General features: G+C 44.7%; 1 protein-coding gene across 1 annotated transcript in view; it reads right to left on the reverse strand.

Moving 5' to 3' along the window:
• LOC309545284 (putative G-protein coupled receptor 139) overlaps window positions 1–15418 on the reverse strand; it is a gene marked incomplete at both ends in the record, with an annotated part of 30732 nt that extends 15314 nt beyond the window's left edge. Inside the window, one exon of the mRNA XM_082244422.1 lies at window positions 15346–15418. Within this exon, the coding sequence (XP_082100548.1) occupies window positions 15346–15418 (73 nt within the window). The remainder of the gene's footprint in view (window positions 1–15345) is intronic.
• Between the last annotated feature and the right edge of the window lie 11882 nt (window positions 15419–27300).

The raw sequence follows: 27300 nt of genomic DNA on the forward strand, positions 1-27300 counted from the left end.
GACTCCACTAATGCTGCTTTATGTATTCAATTCCCTTATGTTCTTTGTACGATGCACTACGATTTATGTTCTTTGTTTGATATTCCAAATAAAAATTATTGCAAGTAAACATTTACTTTATTAATAATATATATATATTTGAAACTGGACAAAGGGAACCAATTTAAAGGGGGCAACCATCTTCCCCAGTGCTTTAACCACTTAAGCCCCGGAAGATTTTACCCCCATTCCGACCAAGGGGTTTTTTTGCGATTCGGCACTGCGTGACTTTAACGGACAATTGCGCGGTCGTGCGACGCTGTACCTAAACAAATTTGACGATCTTTTTTTCCTACAAACAGAGCTTTCTTTTGGTGGTATTTGATCACCTGTGCCATTTTTACTTTTTGCGCTATAAACAAAAAAAGAGAGTCAATTTTGCAAAAATAACAATATTTTTCAAATTTTTTTATATGAAATTCCCCAAAAAAAAATGTAAAAATCAAAATTTTTTAACATTTTCGGCTGATTTGTTTTATGCTACATATGTTTGGTAAAAAAATCGCAAAAAGCGTATTTTGATTGGTTTGCGCAAAAGTTATCGCGTTTACTAACAAAGGGAAAGATTTTTGTCATTTTTGTTGGTTTTTTTTAACGCGTAATGGCGGCGATCTGCGATTTTTTTTGCGGTACTGCGACATTGCGGCGGACAGATCGGACCCTTGACTGACATTTTTGACACTTTTGGGGTTACCAGTGACATTTCTACAGTAATCAGTGCTATACATATGCACTGTTACTGTAAAATTACACTGGCAGTCAAGGGGTTAACTTTTTTTGAGAGGGAGGGGTTATTTGTGTCCCTAGGGGCGTGATTCTAACTGTGATTGGCTGTGGCTTGAGGTGTATGAACAGTGATCAACGGTTCTACATAGTAGAAACGTATGATCACCATTCATACACAGGGGAGAATGACAGGTGGCTTGTTTACATTGGCCGCCTGCCTTTCTCCCTCTGCACCGCCGATCGTGAGTGACCGGCGGAGGATCGGGTCCCCCGGTCACACGCGCGGGGGGAGGTCCGTGACCGCGCGGGAGCGGGGGCGCGCCTCCGGCGGCACGCACTCGCTCCCGAGACCCTCGCAGGCTAGCGACGTAGTACTACGTCGCTCTGCCTGTGAGGGGCTGACCGCCGCAGTAAATAGTCGTGCGGCGGTCGGCAATCGGTTAATGCAGGCCCAAAACGGGGGACTTTCCAAGGACCTCCGGAACTCCACCTTGGATTAAAGAGATCATTTACTCTGTGGAAGCAGTACATTTTCCTGATCTGTATATTGGACTAAGCCTAAGTTCTCCAGGTGTTGGGTCTGAATCAAGGCTAACTTCTGAGGGTTCAGAACCCACCCGAACCTCTCCAAAACTAGCACATTTTAAGTCAGTTTTTGTGTACTTTCAGGAACTTTTTGAGAACTTGAGGTCCAGAATAGGCTGGATGTCTCCATTTGGCTTGGAAACCATGAAAAAGTTGAAATAAAAGCTGTGAGACCTCTTCTGTGCCAACACAGGTGCAATGATACCTTGTGACAGCAGTTTTTCCAAGGCTGCAAAGAAAACCTCTCTTTTTTTGGATCTGAAGATACCCTTAAAGAGGGTAATAATAATGATTATTGGTAATGATAATAAAGTCTTGTCTTTTTTTGTTTAAAAATAACAAATATGTTATACTTACCTGCTCTGTGAAGTGGTTTTGCACAGAGCAACCCTCTTCTCAGGACCCTCACTGGCAAGCCTGGCCCCTCCCTGCTGCCAAGTGCAAGCTGCTTGCTGTAGGGCAGCCAAGCCTCTGTTCTGTGTGTCCATTCAGACACGGAGCCGTGGCTCACCCCCACACTCTTTCTCTTCTCATTGGCTCACTGACTGATTGATAGCAGCTGGAGAGGATGGTGGGTCTCAGCCAATCATAAGGGAGAGTACGGGACAGCCGATGCTCTTATGCAACATCGCTGGATTGAGTTGGGGTTCAGGTAAGTATTAGTGGGGCTGAGGGGAGCTGCTGCACACAGAAGAATTTTTATCTCAATGCATAGAATGCATTAGGATAAAAAAATAACCTTCTGCCTTTAGAACCACTTTAAGAGCATAAACCATGGAGGGGGAAGCAGCAAAGCCTGAATTTTGTAGCGTCTAGAAGCCACACTTTAGACCCAGTCGTCTGACTTCCTGAGTCTAAATGGCCATAAAGGTCAATAGACATCTCTCCAGCTGGTATATAGCAATGAATGGTATAGCGCTATAAGATAACAATAGAGGCAAACCCCACAGTCCATCAGTCTCTAAGGTTTCCACACATATCCACTATGATGTTAGTAGTCTTCCAAGATTATAGTGTGTAATCCCAAAAGCATGCAGATACTCCAAACTCCAACCGCCAAGTGCAGGAATAGCCACCACCAAGGGAAATAAATTGGCCTCTTACCACAATATCATGATCCTCATTACAGGGATCAAAATCAGCATGAAATGTAATCCAGAGTCGCAACCAGATCCCACACCGGCTTCCTTACTGATCGTACCCGCTCCTCTCAAACAAGGTGTATATGGAAAATAAGGGGGACAACTTCCATAGTGTAACACCATCAAGAGACGTTATTGGTAGGTAAAACAGCAAAATGGCAACTCACATTTCAGCTGGAATATCGAGCGTGTAGCATGGAGTATCCTTAACTCGGTAACCCACAGAGAAAATGGCCGCCGCGTCCCCTCGTTGGTCACAGCGTGACGTGCCGCAGGCTCCTCCTACGCATTTCGTCACAATTCTGACGTCGTCAGGGGTTTTTTATTCATATTTATGCGCAGCAAATTTCCTATTTTTATCTCTCCAGCTGGTCGAGTGAGAGTGCCCCTCCACTGTGAGAAGGATTTGGAGGACTTGGGGGCCCAGTGTTTCTTAAGCCTGGTACATAATTGCTCTGGTGAGGTAATTTCTTATTTCAATTCAATGGAGTGCTGCAAAAAACACCCTCCGCCACCAGTCTCACTAAATTACCTCACCAGAGCAAGTTGCTAGTCTAAGTATAAAGCAAATCATAAACCAGCATGATGATGTTACATAGTTACATAGTAGGTGAGGTTGAATAAAGACAATAGTCCATCCAGTTCAACCTGTGTAGGTGTGTGTGGCTGTAATCATCTCAAATACCCCTTAATGTTCTGATCCTTGAGATGTACGTCTAATAGCCTTTTGAAAGCCACCATACTACCCGCAGAAACCACCTCTTGTGGTAGAGAATTCCACAATCTTGTAGCCTTAACAGTAAAGAACCCCCCACGTTGCCTGAGGTTAAAACGCTTCTCCTCTAATCGCATTGTATGCCCTCGAGTCCTCATGCAATCCCTTCGACTGAACAGCTTTTTTTCTAAGCCTAGATCCCCATTGAGATATTTAAAAATTGCTATCATGTCCCCCCTCAGGCGTCTCTTCTCCAGGGAGAATAAATCAAGCGATTGCAGACGCTCCTCATAATCAAGGTCCTCCAATCCCCTAATTAGTTTAGTTGCCCTTCTCTGGACCCTCTCCAGCTCCAACACATCCCTTCTGAGGACTGGCGACCAGAACTGGACAGAATACTCCAGATGCGGTCGGACCAGAGTTTTAAAAAGTGGAAGGATTATAGTCTTATCTCTGGAATACATCCCTTTCTTTATGCATGCTAATATTTTGCTAACCTTGGTAGCTGCCGCTTGACATGTTCATTCATAATAAACTTTATTATTCTTATATTAATTATAAGTAGATGTTCAGAGCACAATATTCCCCCCCCCCCCTTATATCAAAAGCTCCCCTCCACCATCAGAAGTCAAGTTCCCCACCCTCCCTTATATCACAATGCACCCCCCCTTACCTTGTGCTGCTGCCGGGAAGAAGCTGAGGGCAGAGCTTGAAAGCAGAAAGTGCAGGGTCTGGAGGAGGACAAGAGGAAGCCTGGAGTCAGCTGCTGCAGTCTGCTGAAAGCTGATACCAGGGAAGGCAGAGACAAGGGGGTGCTGCGGCTGCACAGAGAGGTGCAATATCTGTAGGAGAGTTATGTCCTACTCTCTTCTGTCGACTGCTGAGATGGGGAGGGGGCAGAGACAAGCCGCTCCACAGCTGCATGGAGAAGCTCAGGATCTGGTGGAGGAGTTCTGTCCTCCTCTCTGCTGCCAACTGCTGAGAAAAGGTGGAGGCTGAGACAAGGGGGTGTAACAGCTGCAGGAGAGGTGTGGAGACCACATGAAATGCCCTGGCATGTTTGACATGTGATCTAGAGCAGAGATTGCCAACCAGTGGTCCGTGAGAAATTTTTTGTGTTCCCCGAGGTTCTGCCGCAAATCAACATTGTGGTGGATGTATACCACCCAATGTTGTTTCCAGTATCCAGTCAATACTGTCAGACAGATTGATACCGGATGCCTTCTCTGTAGTTCCGGCTTCTGGAGCTGCTGGGAGCAGTGCAGAGAACAGGAGGTGGAGAAGGAAGGGAAGTCCAATGGCAGTGCTAATTACAGACTGTGGAAGGGAGCACAGAGCTTGAGAACATGGCTGGATAAGGATGGGAGATCCAATGAGGTGTCTGTGGTAGGCAGCAGTGTGTAAGAGGATTTGTTTAATCTCTGTGTATCACCTGAAACTAGTCACTTCACTGGGTATATGTTAGGGTTTATTTGTAAGGGTTTACAACCATTTTAAGTATTTTTACCATGAAAATGTCTTAATGCTATACATTATTCAGTTCCTTGGTGTACTATGCTGTGGTGAATTATGATTTTAGTAAGGTTACTGTAGCACCCTCCGAAGTAGGTGCTAGGTAAAGTATAGTGGGCCTTCCTTGTCTGCTTATCAGCATGGCCATAATTTTCAGCTAGGCTGGCATGTGTTCCCAGGTGTGCCTGTTGAGTTGGGGAGTCTCCCCACTGTGTCCCAATGAGGGCTCTCATTGGGCAGTGGAGGAAACCTGACCAATAGTACACCAGGGCTTGTATGGTCTGTGGGGAGCACATGACAGGTGGTCTTTGGCGGGAAGCAGAGTCCCAGGAGGGAGGGTACCGCTGTCTCTCCTCCTGTCAGGAAGAATCGGGTATCCCAGGCAGCTGGCCTGAGGGATACAGGGCTGAGCTGAGCTGCCATAAGGATCCAGTGTGCTGAGGACCAGCGGAGCTGTGAGGGATTGAGTTCCAGGAATGCATTCTTAGTCGTGAGTACTGCGAACTGTCCCTGGGGATCTGCCTAGTCAGAGGGGACCACTCCAGAGAAGGTCAGAGGGATCCAGGAACTAGCTAGCCGGTGCAGGTATAGAGTAAAGGGGGGTGCCAGCAGTTGGGCCCTGAAGTATACAGTATTACAGTGTTGAGAGTTGCAGCAGTGTCTACAAGTGGCTACCTCAGTCAGGAAGGACTGGAGGAAGCAGTGTAAAGGACTTTTGAGCTAACCAGAGTGTCGGAATTGAGTCTTTAGTTCAGTCACAGCAAGTAAGTATCTACAAGCGCCAGCAAGCGTTGGTCGGCATTCATTGGGCATCAAGCCAGCGTTTAAAGGCATTTTTCTTCAAGTGTCCCAATTTGTACCTAGTTGAGCCAGAGGCGTATCCCACTCCTTCCCTTCTCCCATCCACATATAAAATAAACAAAACAAACCAAAGATGCCGGACTATTCATTGTCTCAGACCTAACACTTGGGCAATCAACTTAAATGTGTTGTTGGTGTTAACGGTAACCATGGCAGACCCACATCAGGCTCATTGCCTGGAAACACTGCTACATTACTATTTTATTGTAGGTCATAGGCTGTTATTATGGGAAATAGCTACTTTTGGTGTTGATGAATTGTAAATAAAGTCTTGGTTACCTGCCAAGCCATGATTGCTTAGTAAATTAGTATAGGATTTTCAATGTTTTCCTAATTTTCACTGTATTAAGACTATAATAAAAAATACAAAACTGTAGGAACATTATTTAGAGTGACGCATGAGTAATAATATAGTGAAAAAAGGCAAAAAAAGATTCTTTACTATAAATATAGCTATTATATTCTCTGCACATCTAATAAATCTAATTTAGTGAGAGCCTTTGTTGCTGTGCAAATGTGGTTACATCAAGCAATACCAATCTCTAAATAAGAAACAAAAGGAACCATAACAATTTCTACATTTCAGCAAAAGCTCCACTCACAGTAAGGTCCGTTCACATATGGGTGATTCTGACCGGGACTCCAAATCACAGCAAAATGGGCAATGCAAGTTTGGGTGCAATTCATCTTGCATGGCACCCCAAACGTAGCGTGATTTTGCCACGATTGCTGCATGTCAAAAAGCACATGAACGGCACCAAAAGAAGAACGTAAAATCACTTCTGGCTCAGAGCCGAAATTTGAGCCCTGAGCTTCTTTGGAGCAACAGTTGTGCATTCAATTGAACTGGCTGCCCTATATGCGCCATGCGTTTTCGTGTGTGAATTTCTCAAAATAAATTGTGCGCGGGATCGCAGGTTCCCGCTATGCATAGTGTTAACGGGGCCTAAACTTTCCTAAATAGATGTCAGCAGTCAGCCAAGTTCTGTTACAGAACTAGATTTTCTTAAAATCCTGGAGTTCATTGAGGGACAGGATTCAGGGACAACCTGGTTATACAGCCACCTACAAGAGTATTTGGACACTGGCAAACAAAAAACAATGACCACCATGGCTGATACCACCCCTCCCACGCCTAGTATGCTTCAATTTGGTAAACAAACAGAACCAATAGCAAGGACTATAAATGAAAATGAGTGGAATCTGTGCCCCTCAATGAATTTCAAAGAAAAGGATTTTGAGGTGAGTACAAAAATCCAATTTTCTTTCCTGCTGAGTCCAAGTTTGTCTGTCTTGTAGAAGAAAAACTTTGGCTTGGGCTGTGTCTAGAATCAGACCCAGATACTCCAAGTGAAGAGTCAGCTGCAATACAAACTTCTGAAGGTTCACGATCCAACCAAACCCTTAAAGTCTAAACTGTTCATGCAACATTGTTGATCAGGACATGTGCCAACTGTTACTTCCAACTGGAGGTTGTCAAGATGTCCCCCAGTAGGGATGCCCTGGGGGTGTAACAAAGCACTTGGGCTTGGCCCTTGGTAAACACACAGAGTGCATGAAGACAGGCAGAATGGTAGGGTTATGAGCCGGATGTGTTGGGGACCCCCAGCAAAGCAAAGGAATAACTGATGTGCTGTAAAAAGAGAAACATGAAAGTACTCATCCTTAAAAGTCTCCTTGATGGAAGGAGGCTATGGCTGATTTGGTGGATTCCATATAGAAATATACTATCTCTGAAACCCCTTCCTCCAAAAGACCCACAAGGACTGCATGGAGGTCTGCTTATCTGTGTGGGGACCTTTAGGGTCTGTATGCTGTTTTTTTCTTATAAAAAAAAAAAAAAGCAAGGAGGGAGATGTAATTTAATGGCAATTTAAAACTTTTTTATCCTCTGTAAATGGCAGTGCTAAAAAATCACTGCCCCTGACTACATGCAATGTTTACTTTTCTTTTTTTTTTTTTTTTTTTTTTGCATTGGTACATGTTTCCCAGGGTTGTGCCCACCACCCCATGCTATTTTTGACACCCCCTTGCCTATTAACACAGAAAGTTAGCATTTTTAATTTGACAGATTTGGCTCCCATTGATTTCAGTGGGGTTCAGCATCCAAACTTCTTTGAAGTTCTTTGAACTCTGCTCAAACTGAACCCAGATCAGTTTGCCTCAACCCTAGTCTTGAGAAAAGGAGAGAAAGAGGGATCATGTTTGGCAGCACAGTGGCTACGTTGTTAGCACTTCCACCTGACAGCACTGGGGTCATTGGTTCAAAACCCAACCATGGCACTACATGAATGGAGTTTGCATGTTCTACCTGTGCCTGTGTGGGTTTCCTCCCACACTCCAAAGACATGGTGGTAGGTTCATTGGCTCCTGTCTAAAGTGGCCCTAGTGTATGTATGAAAGTGAGTTGAGGACCTTACATTTTAAGCTCCTTGAGTGCATGGACTGGTGTGAATATATTATATACCGTATCTCACCCATCTTTTGATGTGACAACACTGAAGAAATTACACTTTGCTACAATGTAAAGTAGTGAGTGTACAGTTTGTATAACAGTTTAAATTTTCTGTCCCCTCAAAATACCTCAATACACACCCATTAATGTCTAAGCTGTTGGCAACAAAAGTGAGTACACCCCTAAATGAAAATGTCCAAATTGGGCCCTATTAGCACATTTCCCTCCCTGGTGTCAGGGGACTCGTTAGTGTTACAAGGTCTCAGGTGTGAATGGGGAGCAGGTGTGTTAAATTCGGTGTTATCACTCTCACTCTCTCATACTGGTAACTAGAAGTTCAACATGGCACCTCATGGCAAAAAACTCCCTGAGGATCTGAAGAAAAGAATTGTTGCGCTACATAAAGATGGCCTAGGCTATAAGAAGATTGCCAAGACCCTGAAACTGAGCTGCAGAACGGTGGCAAAGACCATACAGTGGTTTAACAGGACAGAATCCACCCAGAACAGGCCTCGCCATGGTCGACCACAGAAGATGAGTGCACGTGCTCAGTGTCATATCCAGATTTTGTCTTTGGGAAATAGATGTATGAGTGCTGCCAGCATTACTGCAGAGGTTGAAGGGGTGGGGGGTCAGCCTGTCAGTGCTCAGACCATACACCGCACACTGCATCAAATTGGTCTGCATGGCTGTCATTCCAGAAGAAAGCCTCTTCTAAAGATGATGCATAAGAAAGCCGTAAACAGTTTGCTGAAGACAAGCAGACTAAGGACATGGATTACTGGAATCATGTCCTGTGGTCTGATGAGACCAAGATAAATGTACTTGGTTCAGATGGTGTCAAGCGTGTGTGGCAGGAACCAGGTGAGGAGTACAAAGACAAGTGTGTCTTGCCTACAGTCAAGCATTGTGGTGGGAGTGTCATGGTTTGGGGCTGCATGAGTGCTGGCGGCACTTGGGAGCTACAGTTTATTGAAAGTACCATGAATGCCAACATGTACAGTGACATACAGAAGCAGAGCATGATCCTCTTCCTTTGGAGACTGGGCCGCAGGGCAGTATTCCAACATGATCATAGGCGTGCGCAGCCTATGGCATTAGGGTGTGCACCTCAAACCAAAGCTCAAACACGCACAGTGTATACACACACACAGTATATACACACACTATACACACACAGTATATACACACACTATACACACACAGTATATACACACAGTATATACACACACACACAGTATATACACACACTATACACACACAGTATATACACACACTATACACACACAGTATATACACACACACACAGTATATACACACACTATACACACAGTGTATACACACACTCACACAGTATATACAATACACACACAGTATACACACACAGTATATACAGTACACACACACAGTATATACAATACACACTATACACACACAGTGTATACACACACAGTATATACAGTACACACTATACACACACAGTATATACAGTACACACTATGCACACATACAGTGTATACACACAGTGTATACATATACACACACAGTATATACAGTACACATACAGTGTATACACACACACACACACAGTGTATACAGTACACACACAGTATATACAGTACACACTATACACACACACATACAGTGTATACACACACAGTGTATACGTATACACACACAGTATATACAGTACACACTATATACACACACAAACACAGTATATACACACACAGTATACACACACAGTATATACACACACACACAGTATATACACACACACACAGTATATACATACACAGTATATACATACACACACACAGTATATACACACAGTATATACATACGCACACAGTATATACACACACACACAGTATATACACACACACACACAGTATACACACACACAGTATATACATACACACAGTATACACACACAGTATACACACACACACACAGTATATACATACACAGTATATACACACACACACACACACACACAGTATATACATACACAGTATATACACACACACACACACACACAGTATATACATACACAGTATATACACACACACACAGTATATACACACACACAGTATATACACACACACACAGTATATACATACACAGTATATACACACACACACACAGTATATACATACACAGTATACACACACACACAGTATATACACACACACACAGTATATACACACACACAGTATATACACACACACAGTATATACACACACAGTATATACACACACACAGTATATACACACACACACAGTATATACACACACAGTATATACACACACACAGTATATACACACACACACACAGTATATACACACACACAGTATATACACACACACAGTATACACACACACAGTATATACATACACACACACAGTATATACACACACACACAGTATACACACACACACAGTATATACATACACACACAGTATATACATACACACACACACAGTATACACACACACAGTATACACACACACAGTATACACACGCACAGTATATACACACACACAGTATACACACACACAGTATACACACACACAGTATATACACACACAGTATATACATACACACACACAGTATACACACACACAGTATACACACACACACACAGTATACACACACACAGTATATACATACACACACACAGTATACACACACACAGTATACACACACACAGTATATACACACACACAGTATATACACACACACAGTATACACACACACAGTATACACACACACAGTATATACATACACACACACAGTATACACACACACAGTATATACATACACACACAGTATACACACACACACACACACACACACACACACACAGTATACACACACACAGTATATACACACACACAGTATACACACACACACAGTATATACATACACACACACACAGTATACACACACACAGTATATACACACACACAGTATACACACACACACAGTATATACATACACACACACACAGTATACACACACACAGTATACACACACACAGTATATACACACACACAGTATATACATACACACACACACACACACACAGTATACACACACACACAGTATACACACACACAGTATATACATACACACACACAGTATATACACACACACAGTATACACACACACACACAGTATATACACACACAGTACACACACCAGCACTTTCCATCTAAATATCAGCCTGCCTGGTTGAACACACTGCTGCTGCCCCAATTTCATGGCATGCTGGTACTTGTAGTGCTCCAGCAGCTCACGGACATTGAATGTAGTAATGCAGAAGAGGAGGAGGTGGGCAGGTAGTGATTAGGGAGGAGTAGCAGAGATTGGGGGAGAAGGTTAGAGCATATCCTCCCTCCAGAAGCAGTGCACAGAAAAAACAACAGACTCAGAGATAGGAAGAGAAAACACAGCCTCCTCCCCCCCCCCCCCCTCCCCAGCAGGGGAAGCACTGACAAGAATACATTTAGTTTTATCTTCCCCAGCTCACCTTCTTCTATAAAGGCTGCAGCCCCTCCCACACTGCAGGCTGTGTACTCTCCTCTCCTCTCTTCTCCAGGTCGGCATCTCCTGCTCTCATGTCAAACAAGGCGCGCTGGGGAAAGGGGCGTGTATACTGTGCTCCTATTGGTTGAGGAGGCAGCAGAGAGGCGGAGCAGCTATAACCAATGGATTTTTTTTCAGTGTAAGGATGTCCGTAACTGACATTTCAGGGAGTCTCAGAGACAGTGAGACTCGACTGAAAAAAGTCAGTGGTGGTGCGACGGACCTGCAAGGACCGCTGATGGACACCAGTGTCTGTGTGCGGACACCTTGCCGCCCCTGGACAGGGGAGGGTGATTAGGGTGTGCCTGGGCACACCCGGCACACCCCGTGCGCACGCCTATGAACATGATAACGACTAGGGATGCACCGAAATTTCGGCCGAAAATGCAACTCTCTCATTTCGGCCGATAGGGGGTTAAATATGCCGAAAATGTATGGCCGCTGATCCGTGCAAAAAGTGAGCTATTAACTTCCCTGTCTGCCGCAATCCGATGCCTATGCCTTCATTGTGATTTACAGCTTGCTAGACCAGTGACATCCCGGGGGAGAGGGACCCAGAATGCAGAGTGTAGGAGGATCTCATTCTCCTCCGCGCTGACTGCTGCATGCTCAAACCCACCTCCTCCCTTCAGTGCCTTCACATGGTGTTCGCTGCGGAGGAAGGTAATGTTGATATGTGCTGTAAAAAAAAAAAAACGGTTTCTCCCCTTTTGTCCTGCATAAGTGTCAGTAGTAGAACGGATTCACAGCCTAGTGCTCATCCCCTTCTAATTGCAGCGTGCGAGTTAGTCAGTGTCAGTCAGTCAGTCAGTGTCAGTCAGTGAGTGTCAGTCAGTGAGTGTCAGTCAGTCAGTCAGTGTCAGTCAGTCAGTCAGTGAGTGAGTGTCAGTCAGTCAGTGTCAGTCAGTGTCAGTCATTGAGTGTCAGTCAGTGTCAGTGTCAGTCAGTCTCAGTCAGTGAGTGTCAGTCAGTCAGTGAGTGTCAGTCAGTGAGTGTCAGTCAGTCAGTCAGTGAGTGTCAGTCAGTCAGTGAGTATCAGTCAGTCAGTGTCAGCCAGTCAGTCAGTGTCAGCCAGTTAGTGAGCGTCAGTCAGTCAGTGAGTGTCAGTCAGTGAGTGTCAGTCAGTCAGTGAGTGTCAGTCAGTGAGTGTCAGTCAGTCAGTCAGTGAGTGTCAGTCAGTCAGTGAGTATCAGTCAGTCAGTGTCAGCCAGTCAGTCAGTGTCAGCCAGTTAGTGAGCGTCAGTCAGTCAGTGAGTGTCAGTCAGTCAGTGAGTGTCAGTCAGTGAGTGTGTCAGTCAGTGTCAGATAACTTATTTAAAATCATTTGGGGAAAAAACGGAATTTTTGTAAAATCTTACCTGTAAAATTCCTTTCTCTGAGTCCTCCGACAGTCGCCGCCTCATCATATTCGTCACATATGGGGTATTAGACTTTGCTCCGAAGGAGTAGCTAGGCAACAGAATATGTTAACATTAAAGCTTTTAACATATCCCACCCTCAAGGGGTGGTCCCCTCAGTCAATACCCTCCTACTTCCTGCAACCATATCTCAGTTTTAGTGGAATAGCAGTAGAGTATACAACCAAACCCCAAAAGAGGGGCGGGGGGCGGCGACTGTCGGAGGACTCAGAGAAAGGAATTTTACAGGTAAGATTTTACAAAAATTCAGTTTTCTCTTACGTCCTCCGACAGTCGCCGCCTCATCATATTCGTCACATATGGGGACGTCCCAAAGCAGTGCAAACATGAGGGGTGGGAAACGCATCCGCGCCGAAAGGCAACGCAGTCTCCGCATCAAAGAAAGGAACCTTACCAAAGGAAGGAACCCAGGAAAAAACAGGTGCTCAACAGGAGCAACAACCCAGGAAAAGACAAACAACCAGGGGATAAAAAACTCATCCCAACAGCCAGTGGTCCCTACAAGGGACCCTAGGGAATCGCCGCACTAAGAACCTTGCGGCCAAAGGAAGCATCCGCCGATGCCTGAACATCTACTTTGTAGAATTTTGTGAAAGTGTGCACGGTCGACCAAGTCGCCGCCTTACACACCTGGGCTACAGAAGCCCCATGACGACAGGCCCAAGACGTACTCAGAGATCTAGTAGAGTGCGCCTTCACAGGCACAGGGGGAACCTTCCCCTGCAAAGCATAGGCCTGTTCAATGGTCTGCCTGATCCATTTGGCGATGGTAGAGGCCGACGCCGCCATGCCCTTCCGAGGACCTCCTGACAAGCTAGACATTAAAACTGAGATATGGTTGCAGGAAGTAGGAGGGTATTGACTGAGGGGACCACCCCTTGAGGGTGGGATATGTTAAAAGCTTTAATGTTAACATATTCTGTTGCCTAGCTACTCCTTCGGAGCAAAGTCTAATACCCCATATGTGACGAATATGATGAGGCGGTGACTGTCGGAGGACGTAAGAGAAAAGTCATTTTCGGTTTCGGTTTTCGGCCAAGGGCATCCTGAATTTTCGGTTTCGGCCCAGAATTTTCATTTTGGTGCATCCCTAATAACGACCCCAAACACACTTCCAAGATGACCACTGCCTTGCTAAAGAAGCTGAGGGCAAAGGTGATGGACTGACCAAGCATGTCTCCAGACCTAAACCCTATTGAGCATATGAGGGCATCCTCAAACAGAAGGTGGAGGAGCTCAAGGTCTCTAACATCCACAAGACTCCAGTGGCAACCTGTGAAGCTCAGGTGAACTCCATGCCCAAGAGGGTTAAGGCAGTGCTGGAAAACAATGGTGGCCACACAAAATATTGATATTATGGGCCAAATTTGGACATTTTCACTTAGGGGTGTACTCACTTTTGTTGCCAGCGGTTTAGACATTAATGGCTGTGTGTTGAGTTATTTTGAGGGGACAGCAAACTTACACTGTTATACAAGTTGTACACTCACTACTTTACATTGTAGCAAAGTGTCATTTCTTCAGTGTTGTCACATGAAAAGATATAATAAAATATTTACAAAAATGTGAGGGGTTACTCACTTTTGTGAGATAATGTATATGTAAAGCTCTACGTAAATTGATGGCACTATGTAAGTACCTGAAATAAATAAAATGATTGAAACTGTAAAAAGGGTACATAAGGGTAATATTTCAATATCAAGCTAGGATCAAGAACACGGGACAGGATCTGAAACTATCAGGAGGAAAGTTCTAAACTAACCTTAGAAAATGTTATTTTGCCAAAAATGTAGTTGATGCTTGGATCAAACTTCTAGCAGAGGATATTGAGTCAGTCAACAGTAAAATAATTTAAACATGCTTGGGACAAACATAGGTAAAAAGAAAAAAGTGACAGATTTTTTTTTCTTCTACTGTCACTCTTCTATGTTAATATGTAAATAGGGGGATATCGCTTGTCAAAAAACTTTTGTGATAAAATGTGAAAAGAGGGTTAAGTGCTTCAAAAACGATAGCAAACTGGAAAAAGTATATGAAGGGTATATTTATAAATGTATCACACAAAATGCACATAAATTTCACACTGGATGCACAAATTTTTAAACTGAATTCAATTATAAAAAAATAGTTAATTCTGGATGAACGTTGTGTGAAAATTTAAGAAGATCCCCAATCATTACCTGTGAATATAAAGATAATTGAAAAAGATCCATGAAGGAAAACCGAAGACAAGAATGGTCTTAAGCAAATGCCTGAGACTAAAAAAAAAAACAACACAGTAAATAGCATACACAAACTTACATGGGATTCCGATAACAGCCAAAAATGGATAGAAAATTTTCTGTAGTGTTACCATCCAATGCTCATCCTTCATTATACAGCATCAAGATATCAGTTGCCGCTCAGTTAATCTTATTCAAGGTTATTTTGTTAAATCCAGTTTTGATGAGAATGATACCTTTGGCTTTTGTGTATCTCCTCATTAATCAAAATAAATCTTTCATTTACTTAGGCAAACAGCAAAAACCCACACAATAAAACAGATGGTAATAATTAACTGAGACTGACGCATTCAATACTGTCACCTTCTATCATGCATAGAAAGAAAACAAGCTGAATGTAATTAATTTAGAAAGCCCTTTAATTTGTTGGCTGCTCTGGCTGGTTGGAAGCTTTATGCTTTTTACTTGCTTTTTGTCTATAGACTGCTCTATAGACCCCGGGCTATAGTAGAAATACCAGGTTTATATAAACCCGTGAAACTTTATATCGTAATTCGAGGCTGCCTCCAAAAAATTGCATTTTATTTTTGAGACATTTTTGCAAACTTTGCTGAAAATGAATTAATTTGTCTAATGTACATTTCTTTTTTCTTAACTAAGCTCCATCCTTACACCAGTCTTGCACGCTTATACTTGGACTGTACTGGAATTGCTTACTCTGATTACACTGCACAGTTTGCATAACTCCTCTCAAGAGCAAGCCCACTGCTTGCATCAGGACTGGGGGCTTTTAGAAAGTACTGAAGATGGGTGCGATGATGTTTAAGGATGCTATGTGCAGCACAATGCTGGCCCCTCCCACGGGCCACAATTTGCCTTCATTCTATAGAGAAGCACAGACACCCAGTGATGATGTCACTGGTTCCCAGGGCTTTTTCTCAGCAGGAACGCGGGGGAACGCAGTTCTGGCACCTCCAGCACTGAATGTATGTAATGGCAAGGGGTGCTGGGTGTGCTACAGAATCTATTGATTCTGGCTGCTGGGGATCTATTGTCATTGGAGGGGATCGTTCTTTGCCTGAAGGGAGGTCTGTTGTTGCTGTGGGGGGCTCTAGTGTTGCTGGAGGTGGCTCTTCTGTTGCTGGGAGGGATCTGGAGAGTCTATTGATGCTGGCTGTGGGGGGGGTGGATCTGTTTTTGCTTCCGGGGGTTTATTGTTGCTGGGGGGGGGGGGCGATTTTGTTGCAGATGGTCCATTGTTCCTGGAGGGATCTATTTTTACTGCTTTTCTCATTATCGTTAACAAATTCCATATAAATTACTTTATACTACAAATGTTACTTGGTTCTATATTCTCTAACATGGGCAGTACTGGGAGGTGGGTGGGGTTGGAACCAAGGAACGATGCTCAAAGGTTGGCAGGGGTGGAGACAAGGGGATACTCGGAAAGGAGGAGTTCCTGCATCTATTCTCTGAGAAAAAAAGCCCTGCTGGTTCCAACAAAAGGTATGTAATGAAAACAGAAAGATTTTTATTTTTTTTTACTTTCATTTAATTTGCATGTTAATGAATCGGCAAAGGAGAAACCATAGAAGGCAAAAAATAAGTTGTTTAAAACTTCAGCTTTGAAGAGTAACTCTACTTTTGTTGAGGAAAATAAAGTATTCCACTCTGGATGATCAATATACATTGCAGGGATTTAAAAAAAAATTGTTACAGATTCCTACCTTTTTTATTCTGAAGAATTAGCTTTTTGTTTGTGTCCATGTGCACAGTGAGGCTCGGTTCACACTACTGCGACCTAAAAGTCGCTCGACTTTGCCAGATGACTTGAGCACTATTTTTATGTGACTTTAGAAGAGACTTTCGGGAGTGCCTGGGTAATCTTCCTGTAATGTCGGATCCAAACCATATCAATATAGATGAGGATCCGACTTGGAGGCGACTTCCATTAAAGTCTATGGGCACAACTTGGGTACACATTGTCTTGAAGTAGTAGAGGAACCTTTTCTAAAGTCGGAGCGACTTCAATAGTGCTATTTAAGACAGCTCTTATTGACTAACATGGGATTCACATGTCATGCGACGTGGGGTCTCACAAGTCGGATACCAAGTCGCTGCAGTGTGAACCAAGCCTGAGGCTGGTTTCACACTATGTGCAGTGCAGCTCGCAGCAAGGAGTCCACTGCATCCCCGTTCACTGTTTTAGGTCCGAATTTGGTCTGCATTTTGGCCTGAATTCGGACCTGAAACAGAGACAAAGATGCCCAGGATCCTTCTGCAGTGCAGCCAGTGGCCACCCCAGAGATGTGTGATCCATTTAGAGCCGGTCACACTCTCCTGTCATGTGAATTGGATGCAGGGAAGCCCGCATCAATGTGAACCCAGCCTATACCTGTTTGAAAGTGATTTTATAAGTATCAATCAGCTGATGTACCCGGAGGGCTCTAATGAGGAAAGTGGCAAGGTCTAGATCCATTTAGACGTTATTTCCCATTAGGAGTATCTCACAAAAAAAATGGGATTTTTGACTTACTGTAATATCCATTTCTTCTATGTTAATTGACGGACATAGCTTCTTAACCATTGGGTTATACTGCCCCTACAGGAGTAGGCACTAGGCAGAAAAAAGTCTGGCTATGCCCATGGGCAGTCCTAGAGTGTATAGTCCCTTGCTCTGCTATAGGTACTCAGTTTTGTTACAAGCAGTGTCAGAAGAATTACAACTCCACAGAGGGGTGGGTGCTATGTCAGTCAATGAACATTAGAGAAATGGATTTTACTGTAAGTCAAAAAATCCCATTTTCTCTTTCGTTCACTGATGGACATAGCCCATGATCTTCTTAACCATTGGGACGTCCCAAAGCAGTGTTAAACATGAGGGGTGGAAACAGCGAAAAAAACTCCCAAGCCTAACTATACCCAACCAGGTAAACAGGAACACAAGCAAAACAACTGGAGCTCACCTGAGAAAAACAATACACCCTCAAAGAGGACCAGGTTTTCTAAATAGCAGGCTGCAAAACCTTGCGGCCAAAGGAAGCATCCTCAGATGCCAACACATCCTCTTTATAGAACTTTGTGAAAGTGTGGAAAAGGAGGAACCGGACCCGTAATGGAATAGGCCAGAATCACTGTCTGTCTAATCAATCTTAAAATGGTCGCAGAGGAAGTGGACAACTATTTCCGAGGCTCATCCGGAAGCACAAATAGTGAGTCTGACTTCCTAAGAACCACCTTATCTCTGTGAACTACCAAGTAAGGTGAAAGACAGGATAACGCCGCCAACTCCGACACCCTGCACGCAGAGGTGATAACCACCAAAAAGGCCACCTTCTGTGACAGCGTAATTAGGGGAATCTCCTAAAGTTTCTCAAAAGAAGGCTTCTGGAGGACTGAGGGAACCAAATTGAGGTACCAAGGCAGCAACGGAGACTGCACTGGTGGAGTCAAGTGCCTAACTCCCTGAAGAAAAGTATGCACCAGGGAGTATGTGGCCAAAGGCCATTGAAAGAAGACCACTGAGGCCGACACCTGACCCTTAAGAGTACTCAAGGCCAGTTTCTGCTCAACACCCCATTGAAGGAAGATCAAGATCTGAGCCACCGAAAAAGAGCATGGATGAACCCCAAGAGACTCACACCACGCAATGTACGTCTCCAACGTACGATGGTAGATCTTCCTAGAAGTAGATTTCTTAGCTTTTACTAGCATTGGAATCACAGACTCAGACAAACCTCTATCCATTAGCACCTGGCGTTCAACAGCCAAGCCATCAAAGCCAGCGACTGTAAAGGAAGCTTCCAAGGAACATCGGCGACCAGCCGCACCAGATCGGCATACCAAGCCCGGCGAGGCAAGTCCGGGGCCACAAAGATGACCGGAATCCCTTCTGCCTCGATCCTGCATAAAAGTCTTGGTAGAAGCTTGAGGGGAGGGAGGTGTAAATCAGACAATACTGACCCCAGGGGGCTACCAGCGCATCTGTGGCATCTGCCAGAGGATCTTGTGACTAAGCCGCGAAGATCTGCACCTTTCTGTTTAGCTGGGACACCAACAGATATACCTTGGGGATGCCCCACCAGAGACACAACTGATAAAACACCTCCGGATGAAGGGACCATTCCCCTTGGTCCAATGCCTGCTGACTGAGGCAATCCGCCTGCATTTTTCCCCCCGGGAATGTGTATGGCGGAGAGGGCTGGACCAAACCAGTCTGCCCAACTTAGAATGCCCGCTACCTCCAGAGCCACCAGGACACTTCTTGTGCCCCCTAGCACCGGGGCCAACACTTTCATGAAGACTCATGGAGCAGAGGCAAGACCAAAGGGTAAGGCCACAAACCGATAATACTCCTCTCTTGAGGCAAAGCGGAGGAATCGCTGGTGACCGACACATATTGGAATGTGAACGTAAGCGTCCTTGATGTCGATGGAGGCAAGAAAATCCCCTTAATGCAGGGAAGCCACCATCGTGTGAATGGACTCCATTCTGAACTTCTGCATCCACACAAAGCAGTTTAGCCCCCTGAGGTCCAGAATTGGACACACCTTGCCTTCCTTCCTGGGGACTGTAAACAGGTTTGAGTAAAACCCCTAAAAAAAGGTTCTGAATTAGGAGCCAGGACAATCACCCTTTGAAATAAAAGGTCTTGCACCACCCCAAAAAGAGCCTGTAAGCGGACCGGGGACAGTCGCACGTTGAAAGGAAGAACCTTACCGGAGGGCAAGAATGAAACTCGATCTTGTAGCTAGACCAAATGACCTTGTGAACCCACTTGTCTTGTACCAGGGAAGTCCACAGGTACGGGAACCAGCGAAGACGCCCCCCCCCCCACCCAGATACGGGTGAGGGCGCACCTTTATCATGAAGGGGCCTTGTCTGCGGGTCTAGAGAAGCCCGCTCTTGACTTGCCAGACCAAGTTCGCTTGGATCCTCTAGAGGAGGCCCCCGAAGGGCTTTGATCTCTTGTCAGTCGACACTGAGAGACAAAAAAAACTTGTTTTGAGCTGAGAAGGAGGGCCCACGTCTACGACGAGGGTCCTTCCCCCTAGTAGCCTGCGAAAGAAAGGTATTCTTTCCCTGTTAGACCTTTAAGGATGTCAGCAAGGGTAGCAGCAAACAGGCGATCTCCTTGAAAGGGAAAATCTTTCAAGGCCTTTTTAGAAATCTGGTCCAGCATTTGAGCCAAAGGACACGTTGAAGGACCACTGCCGAAACAGACAGCCAAGCCACCAGGGGAGCTGCATCCAAAGAGGCATCACAGATAAACTGCATCCCCTGGACCAGCTGGTACGCTAGCTCAGCAAAGGCAGGGGGAGCTATTCCCCCTCCAGGTCACGGCACAAAAGCCTAGCCCTTTCGGTCAGAGTCTGTGACAACAGGGCAATAGTGAATATCGGCCTCAGTGCTGAACCAGCCAGGGTGTACATATTGCAGGCCACAGCCTCCGCCTTCCTGTCAGCCAGATCCTTAAAGGCCAGGGACTCTTCAACTGGAATTATGGTTGCCTTGTTTAATCTTGAAACCAGATGGTCCACCACCAGTGGAACAGTCCACTTCTCAGGGACTCCTCATAGGGGTATCGCCTAGCAAATCGCTTAGGGACCTCAAGAGGACGCTTTGGTCGTCCCCACTCTTTAGTGAAAATTCTGTCAAAACAGGAGGGGAAAGGGAACACCTTTGCTGTACTGAATGGTTTGTGAGTGCCAAAGGAAACCTGTGCCCCTGTCGCAGCTGCGTCCTCCATCTTTAAGGTCTCATGCAAAGATACAATCAGTGCATCCATCAGCGCCTTTTCATGTGCAGTTGCAGAAGTGGTGGAATCCTCCTCACTATCTGAGGATTCAGGGCACGTGGTCGCAGATCCAGCAGGGTGACCCATGTCCATGGTGGCCAAATCAGATTCAGGATCTGATAAAACAAATGAGGCAAGGGGAGGTGGGGCACTTTTTGCCAGCACATCGCCCAAAAGCCAAATCCAACCGGGACACCAAGGACTCCAGGACCGCCGTCAGTGCATCGATGGATGGGACACGGAGGGCCCCGCAACCTCAGAGAGGAGATCAGGTGGGGAGATATGCTCCAAAGACTCCATGAGTCACTATGGGGACCCCACAAAAAAAGTGTAAAACACTGCTAAGGGACAACCCCCACCCCTCTGGCAGCACCACCCGGTTGCCAGTCACAGAGCACCAATCAATCCTCAGCAGAGGGGGAGAGGACCCTGGTCCTCTTTGAGGGTGTATTGTTTTTTTCAGGTGAGCTCCAGTTGTTTTGGTTGTGCTCCTGTTTACCTGGTTGGCTATAGTTAGCCTTGGGAGTTTTTTCGCTGTTTCCACCCCTCATGTTTAACACTGCTTTTGGACGTCCTAATGGTTAAGAAGATCAGGAGCTGTGTTCATCAATGAACAAAAGAGAAAATTGAATTTTTGACTTACAGTAAAATCCATTTCTCTGATGTTCATTGACGGACACAGCACCCACCCCTCTGTGGAGTTGTAATTCTTCTGACTCTTCTTGTAACAAAACTGAGTACCTATAGCAGAGAGAGGGAGCATAGCCCCTGGGACTGCCCATAGGCTTAGCCAGACTTTATTTCTGCCTAGTGTCCTACTCCTGTAGGGGCAGTATAACCCAATGGTTAGGAAGATCAGGAGATGTGTCCATCAATGAATGAAAGAGAAATGTTTCAGGGGATGCCAAAAATATGATTTGCATCTTAGTGCAGACTTCTAGGAAAATCAGTAAGCTGATCACACACACAGGAAATTACATTTCTGTGGAGTGTTCTGTACACCATCTGTATACAGAACAACTCCAGGTAGCTATATTGAATTTTACAGAATATTACAGAGATGCAGATTGACAAGAAAAGGTAATTTTTAATAACATTAAATTACAATATGACATGAGTCGCAATTGTACATGCTATAGTATTTTTTTTATTTGCTGATTTTCTCCCATGAAAGTGAAGTTAACTTTTAAGTTATTTCTTTTTCTAAAATATATGTCATTTAGAACAATTGTTTAGAATCAACAATCTTAGCAAGTCAGAGTAAAAAGCAGCAGACACATGCAGGTTAAGGTCCGTGTACATGTTTATAGTGTATGCTTCAAATATATATATATATATATATATATATATACATACAGTATCTCACAAAAGTGAGTACACCCCTCACATTTTTGTAAATATTTTATTATATCTTTTCATGTGACAACACTGGAGAAATGACACTTTGCTACAATGTAAAGTAGTGATTTTACAGCTTGTATTAAAGTGTAAATTTTCTGTCCCCTCAAAATAACTCAACACACAGCCATTAATGTCTAAACCGCTGGCAACAAAAGTGAGTACACCCCTAAATGGAAATGTCCAAATCGAGCCCAAAGAGTCAATATTTTGTGTTGCCACCATTATTTTCCAGCACTGCCTTTACCCTCCTGGGCATGGAGTTCACCAGAGCTTCACAGGCTGCCACTGGAGTCCTCATCCACCACTCCATGACGACATCACAAAACTGGTGGATGTTACCAGTTTGACCTTGCGCTTCTCCACCTTCCGTTTGAGGATGCCCCACAGATGCTCAATAGGGTTTAGACCTGGAGACATGCTTGGCCAGTGCATCACCTTTACCCTCAGCTTCTTTAGCAAGGCAGTAGTCATCTTAGAGGTGTGTTTGGGGTCATTATCATGTTGGAATACTGCCCTGCGGCCCAGTCTCAAAAAGGAGGGGATCAGGTTCTGCTTCAGTATGTCACAGTACATGTTGGCATTCATGGTTCCCTCAATGAACTGTAGCTCCACAGTGCTGGCAGCACTCATGCAGCCCCAGATCATGACATTCCCACCACTATGCTTGACAGTAGACAAACCACACTTGTCTTTGTACTCCTCTCCTGGTTGCCACCACACATGCTTGACACCATCTGAACCAAATAAGTTTATCTTGGTCTCATCAGACCACAGGATATGGTTCTAGTAATTTATGTCCTCAGTCTGCTTGTCTTCAGCAAACTGTTTGCGGGCTTTCTTGTGCATCATCTTTAGAAGAGGCTTCCATCTGGGATGACTAGTTTGAGGCAGTGTGTGGTGTATGGTCTGAGCACTGACAAGCTGACCCCCCACCCTTCAAACTCTGCAGCAATGCTGGCAGCACTCATACGTCTATTTTCCAAAGACAACCTCTGGATATGACTCTGAGCACGTGCACTCAACTTCTTAGGTCGACCATGGCAAGGCCTGTTCTGAGTGGAACCTGTTCTGTTAAACCACTGTATGGTCTTGGCCACCGTGCTGCAGCTCAGTTTCAGGGTCTTGGCAATCTTCTTAAAGCCTAGGCAATCTTAATATAGAGCAACAATTCTTTTTTTCAGATCCTCAGAGAGTTCTTTGCCATGAGGAGCCATGTTGAACTTCAAGAGAACAGTATCAGAGAGTGAGCGCGATACCACCAAATTTAACACACCATCTCCCCATTCACACCTGAGACCTTGTAACACTAATGAGTCATATGCCACCGGGGAGGGAAAAGGGCTTTTGGGGCCCAATTTGGACATTTGCACATAGGGGTGTACTCACTTTTGTTGCCAGCGGTTTAGATATTAATGGCTGTGTGTTGAATTATTTTGAGGGGACAGCAAATGTATACTGTTATATAAGCTGTACACTCACTACATTACATTGTAGCTAAGTGTCATTTCTTCAGTGTTGTCACATGAAAAGATATAATAAAATATTTACAAAAATGTGAGAGGTGTACTCACTTTTGTGAGATACTGTATATATTTATATATATATATATATAATATATATATATATATAAATCCACAGTATCTCACAAAAGTGAGTACACCCCTCACATTATTGTAAATATTTTATTATATTATTACTAGTGGGTAAGGAGTCTAAATTAAGTTTCCTGTATGCGAGCATTAATGGAACATTTATGAGAAAATATGCAAGCGTGTGACCACTGCTCATCAGTGAATGTAGTGTTCAAGACTGTTTCCAAGAGTAATTTATGTCCCTTTGGTCCCATTCACTGCCCGGTTTCATCCTGCCTCCCTGTATGCAATGTTTAGCTAAGAGGGTTTTGGAGTTATAGGTATAAGCTTGCGTCTGCATTTTTAAACCTGGAATGAAATCTGGGTTAGAACCCAACGATGTCAGGAGTCCTGGAGAAGATGAAATGGCAAATTCCTTTATAGCTTTTTGGAATGGTTGTAAACCCACTTTTATGACTTTTACCTATAGGTAAGCCTTTAATAGGGCTTACCAGGGGCGTAACTACAGGGGTTGCAAGTGCAACCGGGCCCCATGCTCTAGGGGGCCTGTGCGGCTCCCCTGTACACCTTGATAGGAGGGGCGGCGGGGGCAGCATGTAGAGAAATCACTGTCCTCTTTCCTCCTGTTGCTGCGGAGGAAAATGGAGGAGATTGGTTTCTCTGTATGCTGCCCACGCCACTCCTATCCAGTTAATTTGTGTTCTGCTGTTTAACAGGACAGGTTCCACTCAGAACAGGCCTCGCCATGGTCCACCAAAGAAGTTGAGTGCACATGCTCAGCGTCATATCCAGAGGTTTTCTTTGGGAAATAGCCATATGAGTGCTGCCAGTATTGCTGCAGAGGTTAAAGGGGTGGGGGGGTCAGCCTGTGATTGCTCAGACCATACGCCGCACACTGCATCAAAATGGTCTGAATGGCTGTTGTTCCAGAAGGAAGCCTCTTCTAAAGATGATAGCCCGCAAACGGTTTGCTGAAGACAAGCAGACTAAGGACATGGATTACTGGATCCATGTCCTGTGGTCAAATGAGACCAAGATAAACTTATTTGGTTCAGATGGTGTCAAGTGAAAACAGCAAAGTGTAATTTCTTCAGTGTTGTTAGTGTACTAGCATGTTAAGAGGCTGGTGCAGTTACACCGATCAGCCATTATTTTAGGACTACCCACCTATTATTGAGTAGGTTCCCTTTTTGCAACAAAAAACAGCCCTGACTAGTGGAGACATGAATGCCACTAGACCTCTGAAGTTATGCTGTGGTATCTGGCACCAAGCTGACAGTAGTAGATCCTTTAAATCCTTTAATTTGTGAAGTGGGGCACATCCCACAGGTGCTTGATTGAATTGAGATTTGAGAAATTGGAGCCCAAGTCAACAACTCAAACTCGTTGTGTTCCTTAAACTATTCTTAACTATTTATGCAGTGTGACAGGGCACATTATCCTGCTAAAAGAGGCCACTGCCAACAGGGAATACTGTTGCCATGAAGGGGTGTACTTGGTCAGCAACAATGTTTAGGTAGGTGGTACATGTCAAGTTAAGCCCCGTACACACGTAGCGATTGTCGGCCGTAAATATTCGGCCGACGACCGATTGTAGGCTTGTTAGTATGATGCTTCCGACAGCCGACAGCGCATTTTCGGCCAAACAGAATCGGGTGTGCAGGCATTAAAATTTTTGTTGGCCAACGCCAGAACGGCCGATTGTTCGCCACTCAGTACAGAATTCGGCCGACAAACAGCCGATTAGCAAGACTGGGCATGCTCAGAGAAGAAAAAACACATGGAAAGTTAACCATCACATGACATCACTTCTGCAGTCCGCTGTTGTTGGCCGACAAAACTCGTGTGCAGTCTTTTGCAGTTTTCAGCCGACAGGACAGCACCGGACAAAAGACGGCCGATCGTTCGGCCGACATTCGGTACGTGTGTACGGGGCTTAACATCCAGATGAATGGCAGTACCCAAGGTTTCTCAGCAGAACGTTGCCCAAAGCATCATAGTGCATTTACTAGCTTCCCTTCTTCTACTACTGCATCCTGGTGCCATATCTTTCCCAGTCAAGCGATGCACACGCACCCGGCTGTCAGGGAAGAATTCAGAGAAGACCTGGAAAATATGCCAATGTCAAGTAATATATAAGGACAGCAGGTAAATTGATGGATTTTTGTCAGCCTTTGTATCATGTGTTCTTGTGCCTTGTGCTTCTGCTTGGTTACATGTTACCAATCCCGCTTACCCCTGACTTCTCTCCTGGCTCTGACCCCTGCTTGCTCCCTAGACCTGCTCCTGCCTTATTCCTGATTGACATCCTGTGTTTGAACCTGGCTTGATATCGACCACGCTTCTGCCTCAGCTCCAGCTGAATGACCTCCTGTGTCTGACCCTAGGCTTCTGACTTTGCTTCCTGCTCTACCCATCTGTCAGAATCCGCCAGCGCTTCCAGAGAATCACCTGTCTTGGCTACTTCTCTGCTCTTGAGGGTCCTCCTCTTATCTGGAACCATCAGGCAGCTTCATCTTCAGGCAACCTTTGCATCTTTGAGCATAGCATCCTCTGTCACCACCTTCAGGGGTAGTCTGCAATCAGCCACAAGGGGAGCCCTCTCGACACCTCAGCCTCCAGTCAGGTACGGGACACTGGCCAACCACATGATGTAAAGGAAACATGATTCATCAGACCAGGCCACTTTTTATCATTGTTTCTTGGTCCAGTTTGGACTCTCATGTGCCCATTGTAGGCACTTTTGGCTGAGAACACAGGTCCGTGGCCGCAGTCCTATACACAACAATCTGAGATGCCCATTTTTCTGCTTTCGACACAATTTTAGGGACAACATGTTTACTTGCTGCCTAATATATACTACCAACTTTTGGATGCCATTGTAGTGAGATAAATCAATGCTATTCACTTAACCTATCAGTGGTCATATAGTTATGGGTGATTGGTGTATGTGAAGGTATCTGCAATGGCCTACACTTTACAGTTTATCTGACAGCATTTTTTTTTTTAGGCTCAAATACATATGGTATTAGCTAACCCTCTGTCACAATATGTAAGAACACCTACCCCGTGCTTAGCAGATGAGCAAAATAAAGATGAGATACGTTTTTAATCACCTTTTCTCTATACATAAAATACATACTTTAAACGAGTCCACAGGTTGGCTACACCTTTTGAGAAAGGCAGGTTTGCTGAAACGTGTCAAGGTTACGCCACGGACAGCCTATCCATGTACTTTTGATGC

This window comes from Pelophylax lessonae (genome assembly GCF_965119305.1).
Source record: "Pelophylax lessonae genome assembly, chromosome: 2".
Taxonomy (NCBI): domain Eukaryota; kingdom Metazoa; phylum Chordata; class Amphibia; order Anura; family Ranidae; genus Pelophylax; species Pelophylax lessonae.